The 19,520-nt window shown below is 41.7% G+C and overlaps 1 protein-coding gene across 1 annotated transcript; it reads right to left on the bottom strand.

The window, feature by feature from the left end:
• Positions 1 to 2,677: 2,677 nt before the first annotated feature.
• LOC107298550 (zinc finger protein 493-like) lies at positions 2,678 to 8,706 on the bottom strand. The gene is made up of 5 exons (XM_029286562.1): positions 8,124 to 8,706; positions 7,746 to 7,845; positions 7,555 to 7,622; positions 6,598 to 6,727; positions 2,678 to 5,609 (listed from the first exon to the last, which is right to left on the bottom strand). Exons 1-5 carry the CDS (start codon positions 8,541 to 8,543, stop codon positions 2,785 to 2,787), a joined length of 3,543 nt encoding a protein of 1,180 aa, XP_029142395.1. The 5' UTR covers positions 8,544 to 8,706; the 3' UTR covers positions 2,678 to 2,784.
• Between the last annotated feature and the right edge of the window lie 10,814 nt (positions 8,707 to 19,520).

The following is a 19,520-nucleotide window of genomic DNA, read 5'->3' as shown; positions in this document are numbered from 1 at the left end:
ATGACAGAAAAAAATGATATAACCAAAGAATAAGACAAGGATGCCCACTTTCTCCTCTTCTATTTATTTTATCATTAGAAATACTCCTGACAAAAATCAGAGGACCAAGAAATAAAGGGTTTAAAAATTAAGAAGGAAGAATATAAGGTCCAGGCCTTCGCTGATGATTTGTTATTCATTTTGGAAGATCCATTAGAAACCGGCTTTAAATTGATTAAAAAAATAGAAGAATTTGGTGAAGTAGCCGATTAATAAGAATAAATCCAAATTAATAACCAAAAATCTTACAAGGGCACAGGAAAGTGAACTGGAAGATAAAACAAAGATAAATATAACCAAGAAAATAAAATATTTAGGGATCTGGCTTACAGTGAAATGTTCCTCGATTAAGGAGGACAATTATGATAAAATATTACACCAGATTAAAAAAAAATTAAAAAATTGGGAAAATCTGCAAATTTCATTTTTAGGGAGGATCGCTAGGGAGGTCAAAATGAATATATTGCCAAAAATATTATTTCTGTTCCAAGTTATTCCAATAAAATTAGGGAAAACATTCTTTCAAGAATTAAATAAATTGGTCACCAAATTTATATGGCAAAGGAAAAAAAACAGGATTAAATTAAAACTCTTGCAAGATATGAAAGATAAAGGGGGATTGGCATTACCAGAGTGGGAAATATACTACCAAGCATCGAGCTTAATTTGGCTAAAAGATTGGATGGATTTGAAAAATACTAGCGTTTTAACAATAGAAGGACATGACCTGCAAGCAGGGTGGCATGCTTTCCTATGGGACGAAAAATATAAAATACACAGATACTTTCAAAGACACATAGGAATGCATTGCTACAGACTTGGGAAAAAATAAAACAAAAACATTATATAAGAATTCCAATGTGGTTATCCCCAACAGAAGCTCTGAAACACCCAAACCTACTGGATATAAATAAGATAATAATAATAATAATAATAATAATAGTAAAGTTGGAAGGGACCTTGAAAGTCATCTAGTCCAACCCCCTGCTCAGGCAGGAAATTAGATACAAGGAATTAGTAAATGAACAGGAAAATCTGAAAACAAAACAAGAATTGGAACAAGAGATAGGCAGAGAGATTGATTGGTGGACATTTACACAAATTCAGTCTAAATATACAGAGGACAAAAAATTATATGAAATATAAAAAGAGCTGCAAGAATTGGATAAAATTATACATGGAACAGAAATAAAATTAATTAGCAATTTATACAAATACCTATTGTATCTCCTGCCACAGATTACCCCCCACCGACCGGTACACTCCCACAGAGTGGGTCTCCTCAGGGTACCGTCAGCCAGACAGTGCCGGCTGGCGACCCCAAAGGGGAGGGCCTTCTCTGTGGGAGCTCCCACCCTCTGGAACGAACTGCCCCCAGAGATCAGGGTGATCCCTGATCTCCCTTCCTTCCGCCGCGCCCTCAAGACGTGGTTGTTCCAGCTTGCGGGACTGGCCTAAGGGATTTTAAAGGGGTTTTAATTACTTTTAATCTGATGAATTTTAAATATTTCTTTTTAATCAATTTTAATAGGTGTTTTATATGTTTGTTTTTTATCCAATTGTTAGCCGCCCTGAGTCCGCAAGGAGAAGGGCGGGAGATAAATGTAATTAATAAAAAAAAATTAAAAAATAATAAAAAAATGGAAGACGAGGTTGTCAAAGACACAATGATTAGATGGGCAAAAAAATTCGGATATAATATAGAATTGGAGAAATGGGAAAAAAATATGGGAAATAAATATTAAATTGACTATGTCAGCGGCATTCAAGGAAAACCAGTTGAAGATGTTTTACAGATGGCATCTTCCACCAACAAAACTTGCCAAGATGTTCCATAACAATTCGCCAACATGTTGGAAATGTAAAAAATTACATGGAACATATTATCATTTATGGTGGACATGCCCAGTTGCGAAAAAATACTGGACTAAAATAAGAAGATGGATCGAAGAAATAATAGACCAACCCGTAGACTGGAAACCAGATATCTTTTTGCTGGGTATTTTAAACAGAAAATATAGTAAAGAAATACGGTACTTAATTTTAAATATACTGTAACAATGGCAGCAAGAATAGTAGATGCACAGTTCTGGAAAAATGAGAATATACCATCAGAGGAAGAAGTGATAAGAAAAATCCTGGACTGTGCTGAGATGGACAAATTAACAAAAGAGATAAAAGAAAAGGAAGACACAGCGTACTATCTAATATGGAACCAGTGGTATGACTGGTTGGAGACTAGAAATAATAGAGAATAAATATGGAAAGGTCAAAAGTGGAAAATGTGTGTATAATTTATAGTAATAATAATATATAGTATTCGTAGTATGAAGTATAGTATGAAGGACGAAAAATGCAAATAAGAAACAACGGGGCAACAAGGATAAATATTCTAAAGAAGAATAAGGGGGAAAATGTAAATAATAGAAGATTACTATTACGAAATTGCTGTTAAAAAAGGGAGGAATATATACATAACCTTCAAATGACAGTAGCTACAAAAATCCACTGCTCATGATTAAAACACCACATGCCTAGCATTTGGTTTCCATTTGTAAATTCATCTCTCTTGGGTTTCATGTTGTGTCGGTCAGACTCAAAAAACCCCTTTCCTAATTCAGTAAATATAATTAGAAAATGCATATATTTCAACAACTAAGCATAACAGTGAAACAAAATTATATGGAACATTCGGCCATTGGTCCCCTTGAAGTTTTTTTCTTATTTCACAAACTTACAGAGCTTCTACACTGTGTGGGTCCTTTTATGGGTGTAAAGAGAACTGTTCGAAGCAAAACTCTTTCCACATTCCATGCATTTATAAGCCTTCTCCCCTGTGTGGATCTTTTTATGGGTGGTAAGATTACTATTGGTAGAAAAACTCTTTCCACATTCCACACATTTATAAGGCTTCTCCCCTGTATGAATCCGGTAATGTAAAGTGAGAGAATTATTAAAAGTGAAGCTCATTCCACATTCCATGCATTTATAAGGCTTCTCCCTTGTGTGGGTCTTTTTATGCGTGTTGAGATAACTGTTCGTAGAAAAACTCTTTCCACATTCCATGCATTTATAAGGCTTCTCCCCTGAGTGGATCTTTTTATGGATGTTAAGATAACTCTTCGTAGAAAAACTCTTTCCACATTCCACACATTTATAAGGCTTCTCCCCTGTATGGCTCCGGTAATGCAAAGTAAGAGAATAATTAGAAGCGAAGCTCTTTCCACATTCCATGCATTTATAAGGCTTCTCCCCTGTGTGGATCCTTTCATGGATATTAAGACAACTCTTTGTAGAAAAACACTTTCCACATTCTATACATTTATAAGGCTTCTCCCTCTTCTCCGTCATGTGAATCTTTTTATGGGAGGTAAGGTTAGTAGAGACAGAAAAGCATTTTCCACACTCCATGCATTTATATGGCTTCTCCCCGGTATGTATCCTGCTATGGTAAATAAGTAGGCAGTTCTTAATAAAGCTCTTTCCACACTCCATGCATTTATATGGTTTCTCCCCTATGTGGATATTTCTATGGAAAATAAGTTCACTGCTCTTATGGAAGCTCTTTCCACATTTCATGCATTTATAGGTCTTCTCTCCTGTGTGGATCCTTTTATGAATGTTAAGATAACTCTTCGTAGAAAAACTCTTTCCACATTCTATACATTTATAAGGCTTCTCCCCCGTGTGAATCTTTTTATGGGAGGTAAGGTTAGTAGCGACAGAAAAGCATTTTCCACACTCCATGCATTTATATGGCTTCTCCCCGGTATGTATCCTGCTATGGTAAATAAGTAGGCAGTTCTTAATAAAGCTCTTTCCACACTCCATGCATTTATATGGCTTCTCCCCTATGTGGATATTTCTATGAAAAATAAGTTCACTGCTTTTATGGAAGCTCTTTCCACATTCCATGCATTTATAGGGCTTCTCTCCTGTGTGGATTCGTTTATGAACAGTAAGAGAAGAATTGTGACAGAAGCTCTTTCCACACTCTGTGCACTTATATGGCTTCTCCCCTGTATGGATCCAGTAATGGGAAGTAAGAGAATTACTGTGAACAAAGCTCTTTCCACACTCCATGCATTTATAGGGCTTCTCCGCTATATGAAGCCGGTAATGTGAAATAAGAGAAGTACTGAAAGTGAAGCTCTTTCCACACTCCATGCATTTATAGGGCTTCTCCCCTGTGTGGATAATTTTATGGAAAGCAAGACTGTGGCTCTGAGTAAACGTCTTTCCACATTCCATGCATTTATATGAGTTCCCTGCTGTATGGCTCCGGTAATGCAAAGTAAGAGAATTACTACAAGTGAAGCTCTTTCCACATTCCTTGCATTTATAGAGCTTCTCCTTTATGTGGATCCTTTTATGGCAAGTAAGACTTTTGAAGTGAGTAAAGTTCTTTCCACACTCCATGCATCTATAGGGCTTCTCCCCTGTGTGGATCCTTTTATGGGAAGCAAGAGTCTTTATGTGAGTAAAGTGCTTTCCACACTCCATGCATTTATATGGCTTCTCCCCTGTATGGATCCGGTAATGCGAATTAAGATAATTACTACAAGCGAAGCTCTTTCCACACTCAGTGCATTTATATGGCTTTTCCCCTGTATGGATCCGGTAATGCAAAGTAAGAGAATGACTACAAGTGAAGCTCTTTCCACACTCAGTGCATTTATAGGGCTTCTCCTTTGTGTGGATCCTTTCATGGGAAGTAAGACTGTTTCTTTGAGTAAAGCTCTTTCCACACTCCCTGCATTTAAATGGCTTCTCCCCTGTGTGGATCCTTTTATGGGAAGTAAGACTGCTGCTCGTAGTAAAGGTCTTTTCACACTCCATGCATTTATATGGCTTCTCCCCTGTATGGATCCAATAATGCGAAGTAAGAGCAGTACTAAAAGTGAAGCTCTTTCCACACTCCATGCATTTATAGGGCTTCTCACCTGTGTGGATCCTTTTATGGGAAGTAAGACTACTGTTCTGAGTAAAGCTCTTCCCACACTCCATGCATTTATAGGACTTCTCACCTGTGTGGATCCTTTTATGGGAAATAAGACTACTGTTCTGAGTAAAGCTCTTCCCACACTCCATGCATTTATAGGACTTCTTTCCTGTATGGATCCTTCTATGTGACTTAAGATAGCTTCTAAAAATAAAGCTCTTTCCACAGTCCATGCATTTATAGGGCTTCTCGCCTGTGTGGGTCCTTTTTTGAGATGTACGAGACCCATTTTTATTAGGGAGAGACAAAGTCTGTTTGTAACTTTTTCCACTGTCTCTACATATATAATCTTCTCCTTTGGTTTGAGTTTGATAGTATTTATTTACATCTAATTTCTTTATGAATACCTTTGTATGTTTTCCAATATATTTCTTTTTTATTTTCCTTTGTTGGACCACAGAGGCTTTAGTTGGTGCATGAATAGAAGATGAATTTTCCCAATTGCACTTATTTGACTGGTTTCTCTCATGGCTTTCTACTTCCATTAGATCTGTGGCGTTCTTCGTATTGTACCCACGAGTGATCATTTGGAGTAGTTCCCAGGAATCTTCATATTCTTCCCCATTACCTTCACGGGAAAATAAAAATAACTTTAGAGAAAAAAAGCAAAGCATAGGAAGTTTAAATATAATGAAAAAACAAACTGCTTGAATCTTCTCAGAAAAGGCCTTCAAGAATTTGATCTGGATTTTCTTGATTAAATTTTGGAAGATAAATCCAGCTTTGTATGGCTAGGGCAAAACCATAGATTAAATTTCAAATTCTCCAAAATTCAAAGGAAAGGGTTGGATTTGGTTTGCCCAATTTGAAATTGGACTTTGCAGTCTGCTGGGTAGTTTGGATAAGAAACAGGAGTTGCTCAGAATTAAGAGAATGTTATCACTAGAAGGGCATGACAGAGGTTTGCATGCCATGGATCTTGTGGTAGAATAAATTTTGGCTCAATCTAGATTTTAAAACCATAATGTCAGAAATACCACATTGAGAATATGAAACAGATATAAAATCAGGCTGTGTTCCAAAACGTCTTAATGACTCTTAGCAGAAAATAGAAGCAGGAAAAAACAATGGATAACATGTCGAAAGCCATTATAATTTGAGCTGCAGAATACCAAATTAAGTCAAGAATGGCAAAAGGATATAACTGTCAGCCGTTTTCATATTGTCAGAAAGATTCCAGGTAGATGAATAGAACTATAGTGTTCAACAACATAAAGCGGAATTCGAATCTCAGTTGTGTACAAAAGATACGTAATTGTTAAAACCTTTAATCAGGCTGAGGAATATGAACAGAAAAATATTTAGAAGTGTGCCCCAAACTAATATTGGAAACGTAGATAAGATAAACAATCATCTTGTCGTGCTCTGGTGGACTTGTAAAAAAGCTAGAAAACTTTGAATTCAAAGACATTCAGTGATAATGAGAACTTTAAAGATTAATATCCAACTGTAATCAAAACTTTATGTTGGCACTAAGCAACAGTCATTGAAGATTGTTTCTCAGTATGATAACCATAATGAGACTATTATACACAAAAAGCTGGAAGGGCTCTTACCCAAAGAGGCCACGTTCCTATGATTTTCCAGCATGACTTCCCAATGCAGCGCTTTTTGATCAGCATCCAGCTGAGACCACTCCTCTTCGGAGAAATACACAGCCACCTCCTCAAAGGACACAAGGCCGTTCTGAATGACAACAAAACAGATCAAAAACGGGGAGGATTTTAAAGACCTGAACTATTTTTTATGTGATTCCAAACAAAGATATACATTTTGAGGCCATTCAGTGAAAGGAATCCCACTTTTCATCAGGATCTTTCTGTCTGTCTATCTATCCCCATCCATCTGCAAGACTTTCAGCATCTGGAGAGAATCAACTGGAATGGGCCTTGGAACCCCCACCTATCACTCACTCCCATACACGCAGCGTTTGCAGAAGAAAATACACGTGAAGGGGTTCTTTTTACCATTTAAGTAAAAGCCTTGTGGTGTTTCCAGAACACACAATTTTATCCATGCTCAAAACCTTCATTAAAGTTGTTTGAGAGCCACCCAGAGATTTACATGGGTATCATCAATAGACAAAGGCACACAAGCCCTGTTACGGCTGTTCCTCAGATTACAAGGAATCCACTGCTTGTACCCCAACCCAATGGCTGAAGAAGAGAAACCTGCCTGGGAAGAGCATTTCTCATCCTTTTCAAAGCTGGATTGTTTGGCCCCAAATTCCAGGCACAAATTGGAGTATTAGAAATTCTTTTAAAGGCTAAAGAGCCTTGATCTGCCCACCCCCTTTGGATTTTAACAGTCTGCTTCATCTTTTAACCTGGTGCCATTATTTTTCTTATCATTGGCTATCAACAAGGCTTTTTGGAAGCTGTAAGGTGCCAATGTGATTCCTTCAGTTATTATTGAGTAGCCTTGCACAATTCCACTTCAAAGAATTAATAAAAGGATCACCATTCAGCAAACACTAACACTGAAAATTTTATTTTTTATTATCCTTCTCTTACTTGAGTTTGAGTTTCAACCACTCTTTCAGCACCACCATAGAAAGGAGTCAAATTCGTTCTATTCTTCCCTGTGAGGGAGACAGAATTTTTCAATGGATAATAAACAAAATAACAGGAGGCATTCTAAAGAAGAGAAGATATAGAGAAAGAGAGCTGAGACCTCTCTTAGGAATAGGTGGATTTTTGATTACCATCTGAGATGTCCTGACTTGCGGCATCCTGAGAGATCCTCCTGAAAAGCAGCTCCAGAGGGAGATTTGATGGATTCCTGATTCTCATAGGATTTCTACTCTGCAGAGGGAAAAACTTGAATAAGACATTATACAACATGGACTATTGTTCTCTAAAAACAACTTCAATCCCACAATATCAATCAATGAGCCTAGAATGTAAGAAAGGAACAGCTGTCTCCAGTCTATCTTCTAGAATAGATAATGGAACAATGTCTTGCAAGAACTAGTGAAACATCTCCACATATTATGAAGAGCAGAAAAGTAGGGAAGGGAGGGGTGAATAATTCAAACACATTCTTTATTCCCTTCTGGACTTCCAAGGTGAAGGTGTCTCACCTGCAATTTGACTTGCTCCTTCTGCTCCTCTGCCTGACTCATGAGGAAGCCTTCCGCCAGGGCCACCGCTTGGGAGCTGGTCTCTGCTCCACACTCCCGCAACCAGTTTGCCATCAGAGGGGGCAGAAGGGCCAGGAGCTGCTCCAGAACAACCAAGTCCAACATTTGGGTTTCAATGTGGGTTTCTAACCTCAGCCATTGACTATAAATATTGTGGAGTCGGCTGCAAAGTCCTCGGGGACCTTCCGTTTCCTGGTACAGGATGTTTCTGAGGTTGCAGGGCTGAATCTCTGAACGGATGATGGTTTTCTCCTCCAGGATCTTCTGCCCAGTTCTTGCCCAAATCTTCCCACAGCTGCCAGGCTCAACAGCAGAGGGGCCTTTTCCAGTTCCCTCACTTGCTAACGGTTGTTTCTGCATCCTTTGTCTGTCCTGGAAGGAAATTCCAGATAGGTCAGAGGAATCTTGTGGATCTCCAAACACCTTTCAATTCATAGGACTATTCCGGTAATTGCAGGACTGATTGCTCTTCACCCAAGAATGAACTTTTGTTGCTAGGAAGGTTCTTGAGAGGACTCTAGTTTCTGCATCTGAGATGAAAAAGGAAATAAATTCAAAGAATGAGAAGATGGTGGACTTAACCACTGAACAACATTCATCTTTATGGAAGGGAGTCTTTTTCTGAGCTGGTAAAGGATTGCGAAAGCAATAGCAATAGTTCTTAGACTTATGTACTGCTTCACAGTGCTTTGCAACCCTCTCTAAGCGGTTTTTATAGTCAGCATAGTGCCCTGAACAATCTGGGTCCTCATTTTACCGACCTCGGAAGGATGGAAGGCTGAGTCAACCTTGAGTCAGTGAGAATTAAACTGCCGAACTACTGGGAGGTGTCAATCAGCTGAAGTAGCCTGCAGTACAGCATTCTAACCTCTGGGTATTTCTGTGTTTGTCTGTCCATCAAGTGTGGTTTTATATTTGTAGGATTTTCTATTTCTTTTTTTCCGAAACAGTGGGCTACGTTTTTTTCAAATTTAAGATCTACATATATCAAACATTAGGGTTCATAAGGTTTCCAGAACTCAAGGAGTTTAAGAAACTGGAATGGAATACAGACTTTTTATATGTTTCTTGTGCTTCATGTTGAGACATTTAGTTATTAGACATTAATTAAGTATGTTCCCCACTCTTGTCTTTAAGATAAATAGAAAGATACCGTATTTTTCGGTGTATAAGATGCTATTTTTTCCTGCAAACACCCTGTTCAAAAATCAGGTGCCTCTTATACAAATGCAGCGTCTTATACACAGAAAAATAATGGTAACCTCCGCAGCCCAGGGCATGCCTGTGTGGGTTGCCATGCCTGGTACAGTGTCAGGCCCCTGTGGGCTTGCCACTAACGGGAGGGGGGAGAGGGCAAGATCGTCAGGCGGCCGAACATCCGGATTTGCCGGCTCAGCTGTTCGGCGCTGCGTCAAACAGCTGATCAGCGCGGAGAAACTCGCATGCTCGAGCATCTTATACAAGGGTGGATCTTATAGGCAGAAAAATACGGTAGATATCCTTTTGTCATTTTATGTACACATACATAACACACATATAAACATGCTATATACAACATATGTATATACCTACACCCTTACATGTAAATAGATATAAATGTTAATCACTGTCCATCTTGAATACATAGTGGAAGGAGGAAGCTTGAGAATTCACAAGATTAATACCTTATGGGACTGTAAGGAGGTCATCTAGTCCAACCCCCTGCTTAGGCAGGAAACCCTATACCATTTTAGACACAAATGGTTGTCCTGTCTCTTCTTAAAAATTTTCAATGTTTGAGCATTCACAACTTCTGGAGGGAGGTTGTTCCACTGATTAATTGTTCTAACTGTCAGGAATTTTCTCCTTAGTTCTAGGTTGTTTCTCTCTTTGGTTAGTTTCCACCAGTTGCTTCTTGTTCTGCCTTCAGGTGCTTTGCAGAATAGCTTGACTTCCTCTTCTTTGTGGCAACCCCTCAGATATTGGAACACTGCTATCATGTCGCCCCCTCATCCTTCTCTTCATTAAACTAGACCAGGGGTAGGCAACCTTGGCCCTTTTATGATGCGTGGACTTCAACTCCCAGAATTCCTCATGGCTGGCTCAGGAATTCTGGGAGTTGAAGTCGATGAGTCATAAAAGAGCCAAGGTTGCCTACCCCTGAACTAGACATACCCAATTCCAGCAACCATTCTTTATATGTTTTAGCCTCCAGTGTGGTAATCATCTTTGTTGCTCTTCTCTGTACTCTTTCTAGAGTCTTAACATCTTTTTTACATTGTGGTGACCAAACCTGGATGCAGTATTCCAGGTGTGGCCTTACAAAGACATTGTAAAGTATAACACTTCCCGTGATCTTGATTCTATCCCTCTTGTTAACGCAGTCTAGCACTGTGTTGGCTTTTTTGGCAGCTGCAGCACACGGCTAGCTCATATTTAAGTGATTGTCCACTAGGATTCGGAGATCCCTCTCATAGTTACTACTATTAGGCAAGGTACCACCTATACCAGTGATGGCGAACCTTTTAGAGACTGAGTATCCAAACTGCAATCCAAAAACCCACTTACGCATCGTTGAGTGCCAGGTGGGTATGGCCCATTGGCTGGGTGTGGCCGATTGGGTGGGCGTGGCTGCGGTGATAACGGCAGACTGGGTGGGACTAACAAGTTCAATCAATCAATTCCAACTTTGCAAGATCTTTTTTTTTCCCGCGAGAAGTTAAAATTGACTGATTGACCTTTTTTTTTTTGCACACGGCGGCGGAGGCCTAAAGTAAAAAGGTTTTATAAAACCCAGCTGAAGGCCTAGGACTGGGGCGACGGTGCACGTGCCCACAGAAAGGGCTCTGAGTGCTGCCTCTGGCACCCGTGCCATAGGTTCGCCACCACTGACCTATACCATACCTGTGTATTTGGTTTTTCTTGCCTAAATGTAGATCCTTATTTTCTTCACTATTGAATTTCATTTTGTTAGATAGCACCCAATGTTCAAGTCTGTCAAGATCCTCCTGTATCTTAAGCCCATCTTCTGGAGTGTTGGCTATTCCTGCCAGCTTGGTGTCTGCAAATTGGATGAGTTCCCTATCTATCCCCTCATCCAAATCATTGATGAAGATGTTGAAGAGCACTGGGCACAGAACAGAGCCCTGGGGCACCCCACTACACACTTCCCTCCAGGTAGATGCAGTTCCATTGAGGGCCACACGCTGAGTACGGCCAGTCAGCCAGCTACAAATTGCATCCTGCTGGGACCTAAAGTCACTCCAGAGATGCCACAAAGAAGGAGGGGACCCTCATAGATCATGGTGAGATGGTGGTTCAGCCGTTCGATCTGAGGAAGCCCTCTGAACTAACAGGTGAAAAACTGGCTGCAATCCAGCAGCCAGTCAGAAGCTACCAACAGCCAGGAAAAAAAGCACTATTCAGCAGTTTAAGCAACGCATTTGGAACTGGGTGTATTTTTCCTGCTCTACAATTTTAAAAAAATTCCCTGAAGAAAAGAATCCCAAAAAGCAAGGCTCCAAGAAGCAAGAAGATGGAGAGGGGGTTCCTTGGTGTCCCTCCCCCAAGAACAGGGGGAAACTCAATGAAACTAAATTTCATTGAGGGCCGCATCAGCATTGCAGTTGCCCTAAGGGGCCGGGGGGGGTGCGGCCAGGATGGGTGCGGCCTACTGGGTGGGCGTGGATGGAGTGGGTGTGGCCTACTGGGTGGGCATGGCCAGCTCTACATCGTTCTCGTCAAGGGTGCCTGTGGGGGTCTGGGCAGGAGTCGGACAGATCTGAGGTTCTCTGGCAGAAGGAGGTGGGACCCGGGCAAGCGCCAAGGCATGGTCCATTTCTTCATTCCTCACAAAGGGTGACACCTCCCCAGCATGTACCCAGGGGGCGGGGCCGACACAGTAGGGGCTGGTTCCTCGCTGTTTCTAGATGGCCTTGTGGAACTAAGACTGAATGCGTTTCAGCATAGATGGCCACCACAAAATTGTACATTGGCTCCCGGCCGGCCTGGGCCAGGGCCAAGGCACCACAAAATTGTACATTGGCTCCCGGCCGGCCTGGGCCAGGGCCAAGGCATTACCTCACTGTTTCCAGGATGGCTTCGTGGGCCGCATGAAACCACTTCGCGGCCCGCATCCGGCCCCCGGGCCTTGTGTTTGACATGTCTGCTCTAGAAGAACAGCGATGGTTCAATATTTTTGGGGAGAAAGCAGATAGATTATTTATTTATTTATTTATTTAATTTAATTTATATGCCGCCCTTCTCCCAACGGGACTCAGGGCGGCGCACAACATACTTAAAACCAAAACCTATATACAATCCCCCCCTTAAAACCGAATTAAACCAAATTTAGAGTTGCGTCTTTCAAATTCCTAAAAAACCCAGTATAAAATCCACCCTAGGTCAGGTCCGCTTGCTGAAAGAGCCATGTCTTGAGGGCGCGACGGAAGGTAAGGAGATCCGGAATTATCCGAATCTCGGGGGGTAGTTCGTTCCAGAGGGTGGGGGCNCGGTCTCGGAGGTAACCGGGTCCTATGCCATGAAGCGCTTTAAAGGTGGTAACTAACACCTTAAAGCGCACCCGGAAGGCCACTGGCAACCAGTGCAGCTCGCGCAGCAGCGGTGTCACATGGGAGCGACGAGTCCCTCCCAACACCGCCCGCGCGGCCACATTCTGGACCATTTGAAGCCTCCGGGTGCTCCTCAAAGTTTCAACACTGAAAAATTTGGGAGACTTAAAATATTTTGAAAACTTTATCCTTTTTTTTGAAAAATACCCGATTGAACCTTTGAGAAATAAGTCCTGGTTGAAAAACACACATTTAATGACATCTAGTGGTGACAAAAGGAACAGCACTAAGACCTTGCTTTGCACGTTGCTTGGAAGGAGTGACCTTGACTTGAAGCCCAGAGATAGCAACTAGACTCTTTGATGTGCCTGAACTTCTCAGCCTTTCAGATTGCAGCTGGAAAAGGAGAAAAAAAAACCTCTTTGGGCTGAGCTACAAATCTATCTGGTGGTGATGCTGCCTAACCCACATTTTTCTATCTTATCAAGTAGTAGGTTGTAATATACTTTAGCAAATGCCTTACTGAAGTTTACCTTTTGCAGCGGTGTCTTAGTGAGGAAAAGGAAAAGGATCCCCAGCCTGGAATAATACTGAGTGAAATGATCCTGGGAAGGAACAACATTCTAACAATGGCAGGAAGGTTGAGTTCACATCACATGAAACGCCAAGGAAATGACCCTGGCTTCCTGTTTTTCAGCGCTGTTTTTTTTTTTTTGGAACAAAGTCATACTATAACATGAAGATTGTTGAGATGATTCTAGTTTCTGCATCTGAGATGCAAAAGAAAATAAATTGAAAAAATGAGAAGTTGGTGGACTTAACAATTGAACAACATTCCTCCTCATGAAAGAGAAGCTTGTAAAGGATTGCAGTGGTATTGAGCAGATGGATCCTTTGGGAATTTGTGTTTCTGTCTGTCCAGGAAGTGTGGTGTAAAATATGGTCCTTGCTTACATCAACACATGGAATATTTCATATTGGATTATAAAGCAAATCTTTTATATTTGGAGGATTTTCTATTTCCTTTTCCCCCCAAGTGTAGGCTAGCTGTTTTTCAAATTTAAGATCATATATACCCCACACTTAGGGATCATACAAGACGCCAGAACTAAGGAGCTTATTAAACTGGAATGGAATACAGAAACTGGACACGTTTCTTGTGCTTCATATCGAGACATTTAGGCATTAAACATTCATTAAGGATGTCCCCCACTCTTGTCTTTAAGTATGTATGTCTGTAAGTAACTGGAGCCAGCGAAGAGGTAAGGAGGAAATTCCAAAAATGGCTCATCCCAAGAAAGAAAATTTTATCTTTTCTCAGGGGTCTTAGTGAGGAAAAGGAAGAAGACCCTAACATGGAATAATATTGAGAGAAATGATTCTGAGAAGGAACAACTTTCAAACGATGCCATGAAGGTTGTGTTCACATCAAATGAAATGCAAAAGAAATGATTCTGGTTCAGGATGCTCACTTTCTATTTTTCAGCACTTGCTTTTTGGGAACAAAGTCATAATATAACACAAAGGCTGCTCCATACAATTTGCCCTGACTCCAGCCATACAGGCAAAGTTCACATGAAACACAGGGCTTGAAAGAACACACCTTAAAGTGATGTTCACCCACACTTTTAAGTGTGGAAGATCTGATCCTAGTTTATTTTTTGTCTCCAGAATAAACACTAAAGATTTGCAGTTTACATATCCAAAATGGAAAACCAAAGAAAGTACCAAGAAAACAGGGTGTCTAATTGAACCAGCGAAAATCCATCCCCAAATAATAAAATAACAAGAAGAAAATCTTATGAAACCACTAAAGTCAGGAAAGAAAGTGGGGAATCCTGTTAGGTACTTTGACTTCTGTGCAGCTGGGGCATATTCTGACAAATCCTTCTTGATCAACTTCTATCAAAGACTCAAAATACGTTTAAAATATGTTCTGGCTTTCTGTTTCCTAGTCATTTACTCTAATGATTTCAAAAGAAAGTTGGAGTTAAGAACAATCCTACAAACAAGAAATGTCTCAAGTCACAAAACCGCAATTGAGATGAGATCTACACCATATCAATCAATTTAATGAGAATATGAATCAACCTTTGAACTCACAGTAAAACTTTAGACAGCAGAACCCTATTAATCAGTCTGGCCCAAACCCCTTTGGGAACTTGAGAAGCCTGAGTTAACAAGCCACCATCCGATACACAGAGGACTGACAGCCTAACATGAGCCTCTGATTCATACAACTCCAACAAACACGTTCCCCACTTCTTAGCCTCATCCACACTTTTTCAAAGACAGACAAATGAAGATAAATATGGACTTCATTCCCAGGCTAGAAAGAGGTTTGGGAAACACCAGCCCAACCGGGCACCGGGTGCGAATGCTGCGTCTCAGCATTCTCCCCCTTCTTTGTCTGCCGGCAGAGCCCCTTTGAAGTTTGGTCTTCCCACCCGGGGCCCCGAACTTGCACCCAGAGCCGGCAAGGGGACTTCGGACAAGCTTCCCCCCCCCCCATGCAGAGGTTCCCCCAGGAAATGAAGGGAAACGGCCCCTCCTTTCTGCCGACCCCCATTTCTCTCCTTTGCTCCCCCCTCCGCCAGGTCAAAGCAGGGGAAAGAGCGGCAGGGTAATATGGGACCCCGGACTCCCACCCCGTGGAAACACTTGGCCCGTCTCCAGCGCGGGACCCCTTTGCACGGGAAGAGACGCCACTCACTGAACTCGTGAGTCTCGTCGGGATCAGCATCTTCGCAAGGCTTCGCGGCAGCCTCTGCGGCTCCCGATCCAGGCTCACAGAGGGGGAGAGGAAGCACATAAGGGAGGGGCGCTTCCATTCTCTTCCGACGAAAGTCCAAGTCGACACGTGAGTTGTAGTAGCGGAAAAGCGCCGGGCATGCTCGGTTCCCTCCTGCAAGCTGAGCGCGCCCCCTGGTGGACTCTGCGCGACGTGCTAGGAATCCCCGAAAGGGCGGGAAAGAGGAGCGTAGGTGGTGGGACGGCAGGGATGATGGGCATGGGAGTAGGAGGAAACGTTCCTTACCCGAGAAAGGCGTCGGTGTCTCCAGAGACAGCAGCTTCTCCATCTTCTGTCCAGGAACCGTCTGTGGAGATGGAGAAAAATCTTCCAGGAGGATTTGAACTTGCTTCCCTCAAGAACAGCCACCATGAAGGCTCTGCAGAGATTGGAGGAGGCCTCAAAAGTTCCTCTCAGAAATGCCAGGCGGTCAGAAGATATAATAATAATAATAATAATAATAATAATAATAATAATAATAATAATAATAATAATAATATAATAATAATAATAATAATAATAAAAAAAAAAGTTGGAAGGGACCTTGGAGGTCATCTAGTCCAACCCTCTGCTCAGGCAGGTAACCCTATACCATTTCAGACAAATGGCTGTCCAGTCTCTTTTTAAAAACTTCCAGTGTTGGAGCATTCACCGCTTTTGGACGCAGGTTATTCCACTGGTTCATTGTTCTCACTGTCAGGAAGTTTCTCCTTAGTTCCAGGTTGCTTCTCTCCTTGATTAGTTTCCATCAGTTGCTTTATGTCCTGCCTTCAGGCACCTTGGAAAGTAGGTTGAGTCCCTTTTCTTTGTGTCAGCCCCTGAGATATTGGAACACTGCTATCATGTCCCCCCTCACCTTCTCTTCATTAAACTAGATATACCCAATTCTGAAGCAACAGTTCTTTATATGTTTTAGCCTCCAGTCCTCTAATCATCTTTGTTGGGAGTCCGGGGTCCCATCTTTCACTGCTGCCCTTTTCCATGCAGGGGCCCGCAAGGGGGCGGGGTGAGCAAAGGAGAGAAATGGGGGTCGCCAGAAGGGAGAGGCCGTTTCCCCCTATTTTCTGAAATGTAAGTATACTATGTCTACAGCGTTTCGCTGGTCTGCTAATTTGGCCACTTTATCAAAGAAGGAAATAAGATTGGTTTGGTATGATTTGTTTTTAACAAACCCATGCTGGCTACCAGTTATAACTTTGTTTGCTTCTAGTTCGCAGATGTTTTTTGAGTACTTTTCCAGGATCTTGCCAGGTATTGATGTAAGACTGATTGATTTCCTGGGTCTGTTTTTTTTTTTTCCTTTCTTGAACCATTATCAGCCCTTTTCCAATCCTCAGGTATGTCCCGTGCTCCAGAGTTTTTGAAATATATGGTACAATGGTTCTGAGATAATATCTGCCAGCACCTTCAGACCTCTGGGATGTAATCTGTCGGGTCCTGGTGATTTATATTCGTCAAGGTCAATAGGTGTTCCCTTACCATTTTCTTGCTTAACAGGAAGAGAGGTCAGGTTAGCATTCAGTTTACAAGTAAGGAGGGGGAGTTTAAGTGTGTCTAATAAAAGTTTTTGTGGGGAAAACAATTGCTGTCTTTGCATCTGCTTACTCTACAATAATAAGAAAAGCTCTAATAATTGTTAATAAGAAAATATAATTGGGAGGATTTGGATGGGGGACAAACTTAGAGCCCCCTGTGGGGTTGCAGGTGTTTATTCAAATATTACTCCTGGATGATTCTGTGTCAAAATGGAGAGAAGGCACCAATTTCAGTTTTCTGCCAATTATTGTCCAATGTTTCATTACAAAAATGGAACAGAGTGGCAGTCAAAGAAAAATAGACAATTATTGTACTTTTCTTTTCATTTATGATCTAGCGACATCCCAGTTTCCTTAAATCAGGGGTCTTCAAACTTGGCCTTTTTATGACTTGTGGTCTTGAATTCCCAGCATTCCTTAGCCAGCGTGCCTGGTTGAGGAATTCTGGGAGTTGAAGTCCACAAGTCATAAAAAGGCCAAGTTTGAAGACCCCGTCCTTAAATTCTACAGAAAACTTTCCTACTGATATTTCCTGAGGGTGTTTACTATTCAATCCCTAAACAAAACACCTGTCTCCTCTTCTTTTTCTCCCTTCATAATATTTTAATGATATATTCTCTTTTCCATAGCTGCTTTCCATCCTTTTGCAGTTCCAACTTTTCTCCAGTCACACATAAGACGCCGCTTCCCCCTTTTCATTTCTCCTCCAAGGAGCCTCCTTGTGAAGTAAAATTCTGGAATATCCTCCAGTTTCAGCTTTTTCCCCACTTTGCAGCGGTTTTTTCTTTCCCTTCAGTGTCCTTTCCTGGGTCCAAAGCAGTTGCTCGGCTTTCACGGTTATTCTGAGACGCCCAGAGCCAAGAATTGGACAAGGGAAGCTGCAGATACAGAACCAGAGAAATAGAAATATATTTTCCCAATTGTGACTTCCCTGCCCATATCCCATCTTCCTCCCCTTCAGGATGGAGTTCACAACAACCGTAAGACACAAACAGTGTTTCCCACAGAACCTGCTGGTCCTCATCTTTTGACCGCCCATCAGTTTCTGAGAGGATTTGGGCCTATTTTGAGGCCTCCTCCAATCTCAGGGGAGCCTTCAGGTTGAGTGTTCTTGAGGGAAGCAAGTTGAAATCCTCCAGAGAGATTTTTTTTTCTCCATGTCCACAAAAGGTGCCTGGATAGGTAGATGGAAAAAAGACGCCGCCTCTGGAGACACCGAAGCCTTTGAGAAGGTCCTTTCCTTCTCCCATACCCATCATCCCTGCCCTCCTCCTCGCCTCAGACGCCATCCTCTTTCCCGCCCTTTCGGGTAATGCTGACACTCCGCGTAGAGTCCACCAGAGAGCGCTCTCAGCCTCAGGAAGGAACTGGGCATGCGCAGGACTCGTCCGCTTAGAACAGACTACCCTCGTTGCCCGGAGAAATCNCATCGTTAGAATTTTGTTCCTTCCCAGCATCATTTCATTCAGCATTATCCATATTAGGGGTTTTCTTCCTTTTCCTCACTGACAAAAGGTAAACTTGGGATGAGCCATTTTTGGAACTTCCTCCTTTTCTCTTCTCTATGGCTCCAGTTACTTACAAACATACAAACTTAAAAACAAGAGGGAGTAACATCCTTAATACTGGTAAATGTCTAATGCCTAAATGTCTCAACATGAAGGACAAGAAACGTGTCAAAATTCTGTATTTCATTGCAGTTTCTTAAGCACTTTGAGTTCTAGCATCTTGTATGATCCCTAATTGTAGGGTACGTATATATGATCTTAAATGTGAAAGGGAACTAACTTGCCCTTCAGGGAAAAAATATTGAAAATCCACCAAATATAAAACATTTCTTTTATAATCCAATATAAAATATTCCATGTCTTGATGTAATCTAGGACCATATTTTACACCACACTTGATGGACAGACAAAAAGAGAAATACCCAGAGGATCCATCTGCTGAATACCTATGCAATCCTTTACCAACTTCCCTTTCATGAGGAGGAATGTTGTCCACCACCTTATCATTCTTTGAATTTATTTTCTATTCCATCTCAGATGCAGAAACTAGAGTAATGTCAACAACGTTCCTAACAACAAAAAGTTAACTCTTGGCCAAAGAGCTTGGACAGCTTTTGGTCAGTTCTGCAGCTACCGGAATAGTCCTATGAATTGAAAGATGTTTGGAGATCCACAAGATTCCTTCGTCCTGTATAGAATTTCCTTCCAGGACAGACAAAGGATGCAGAAACAACCGTTAGCAAGTGGGGAAACGGGAAAAGGCCCCTCTGCTGTTGAGCCTGGCAGCTGTGGGAAGATCTGGGCAAAAACTGAGCAGAGGTTCCTGGAGGAGAAAACCATCATCCGTTCAGAGATTCAGCCCTGCAACTTCAGAAACATCCAATATGAGGAGATTGACGGTCCCCGAGGACTTTGCAGCCGACTCCACAACTTTTATAGTCAATGGCTGAGAC

The sequence above is a fragment of the Protobothrops mucrosquamatus genome, unplaced genomic scaffold, assembly GCF_001527695.2.
Source record: "Protobothrops mucrosquamatus isolate PMUCROS unplaced genomic scaffold, P.Mucros_1.0 scaffold4075, whole genome shotgun sequence".
Lineage (NCBI taxonomy): Eukaryota > Metazoa > Chordata > Lepidosauria > Squamata > Viperidae > Protobothrops > Protobothrops mucrosquamatus.
This window is presented reverse-complemented; position numbering and strand designations above follow the sequence as displayed.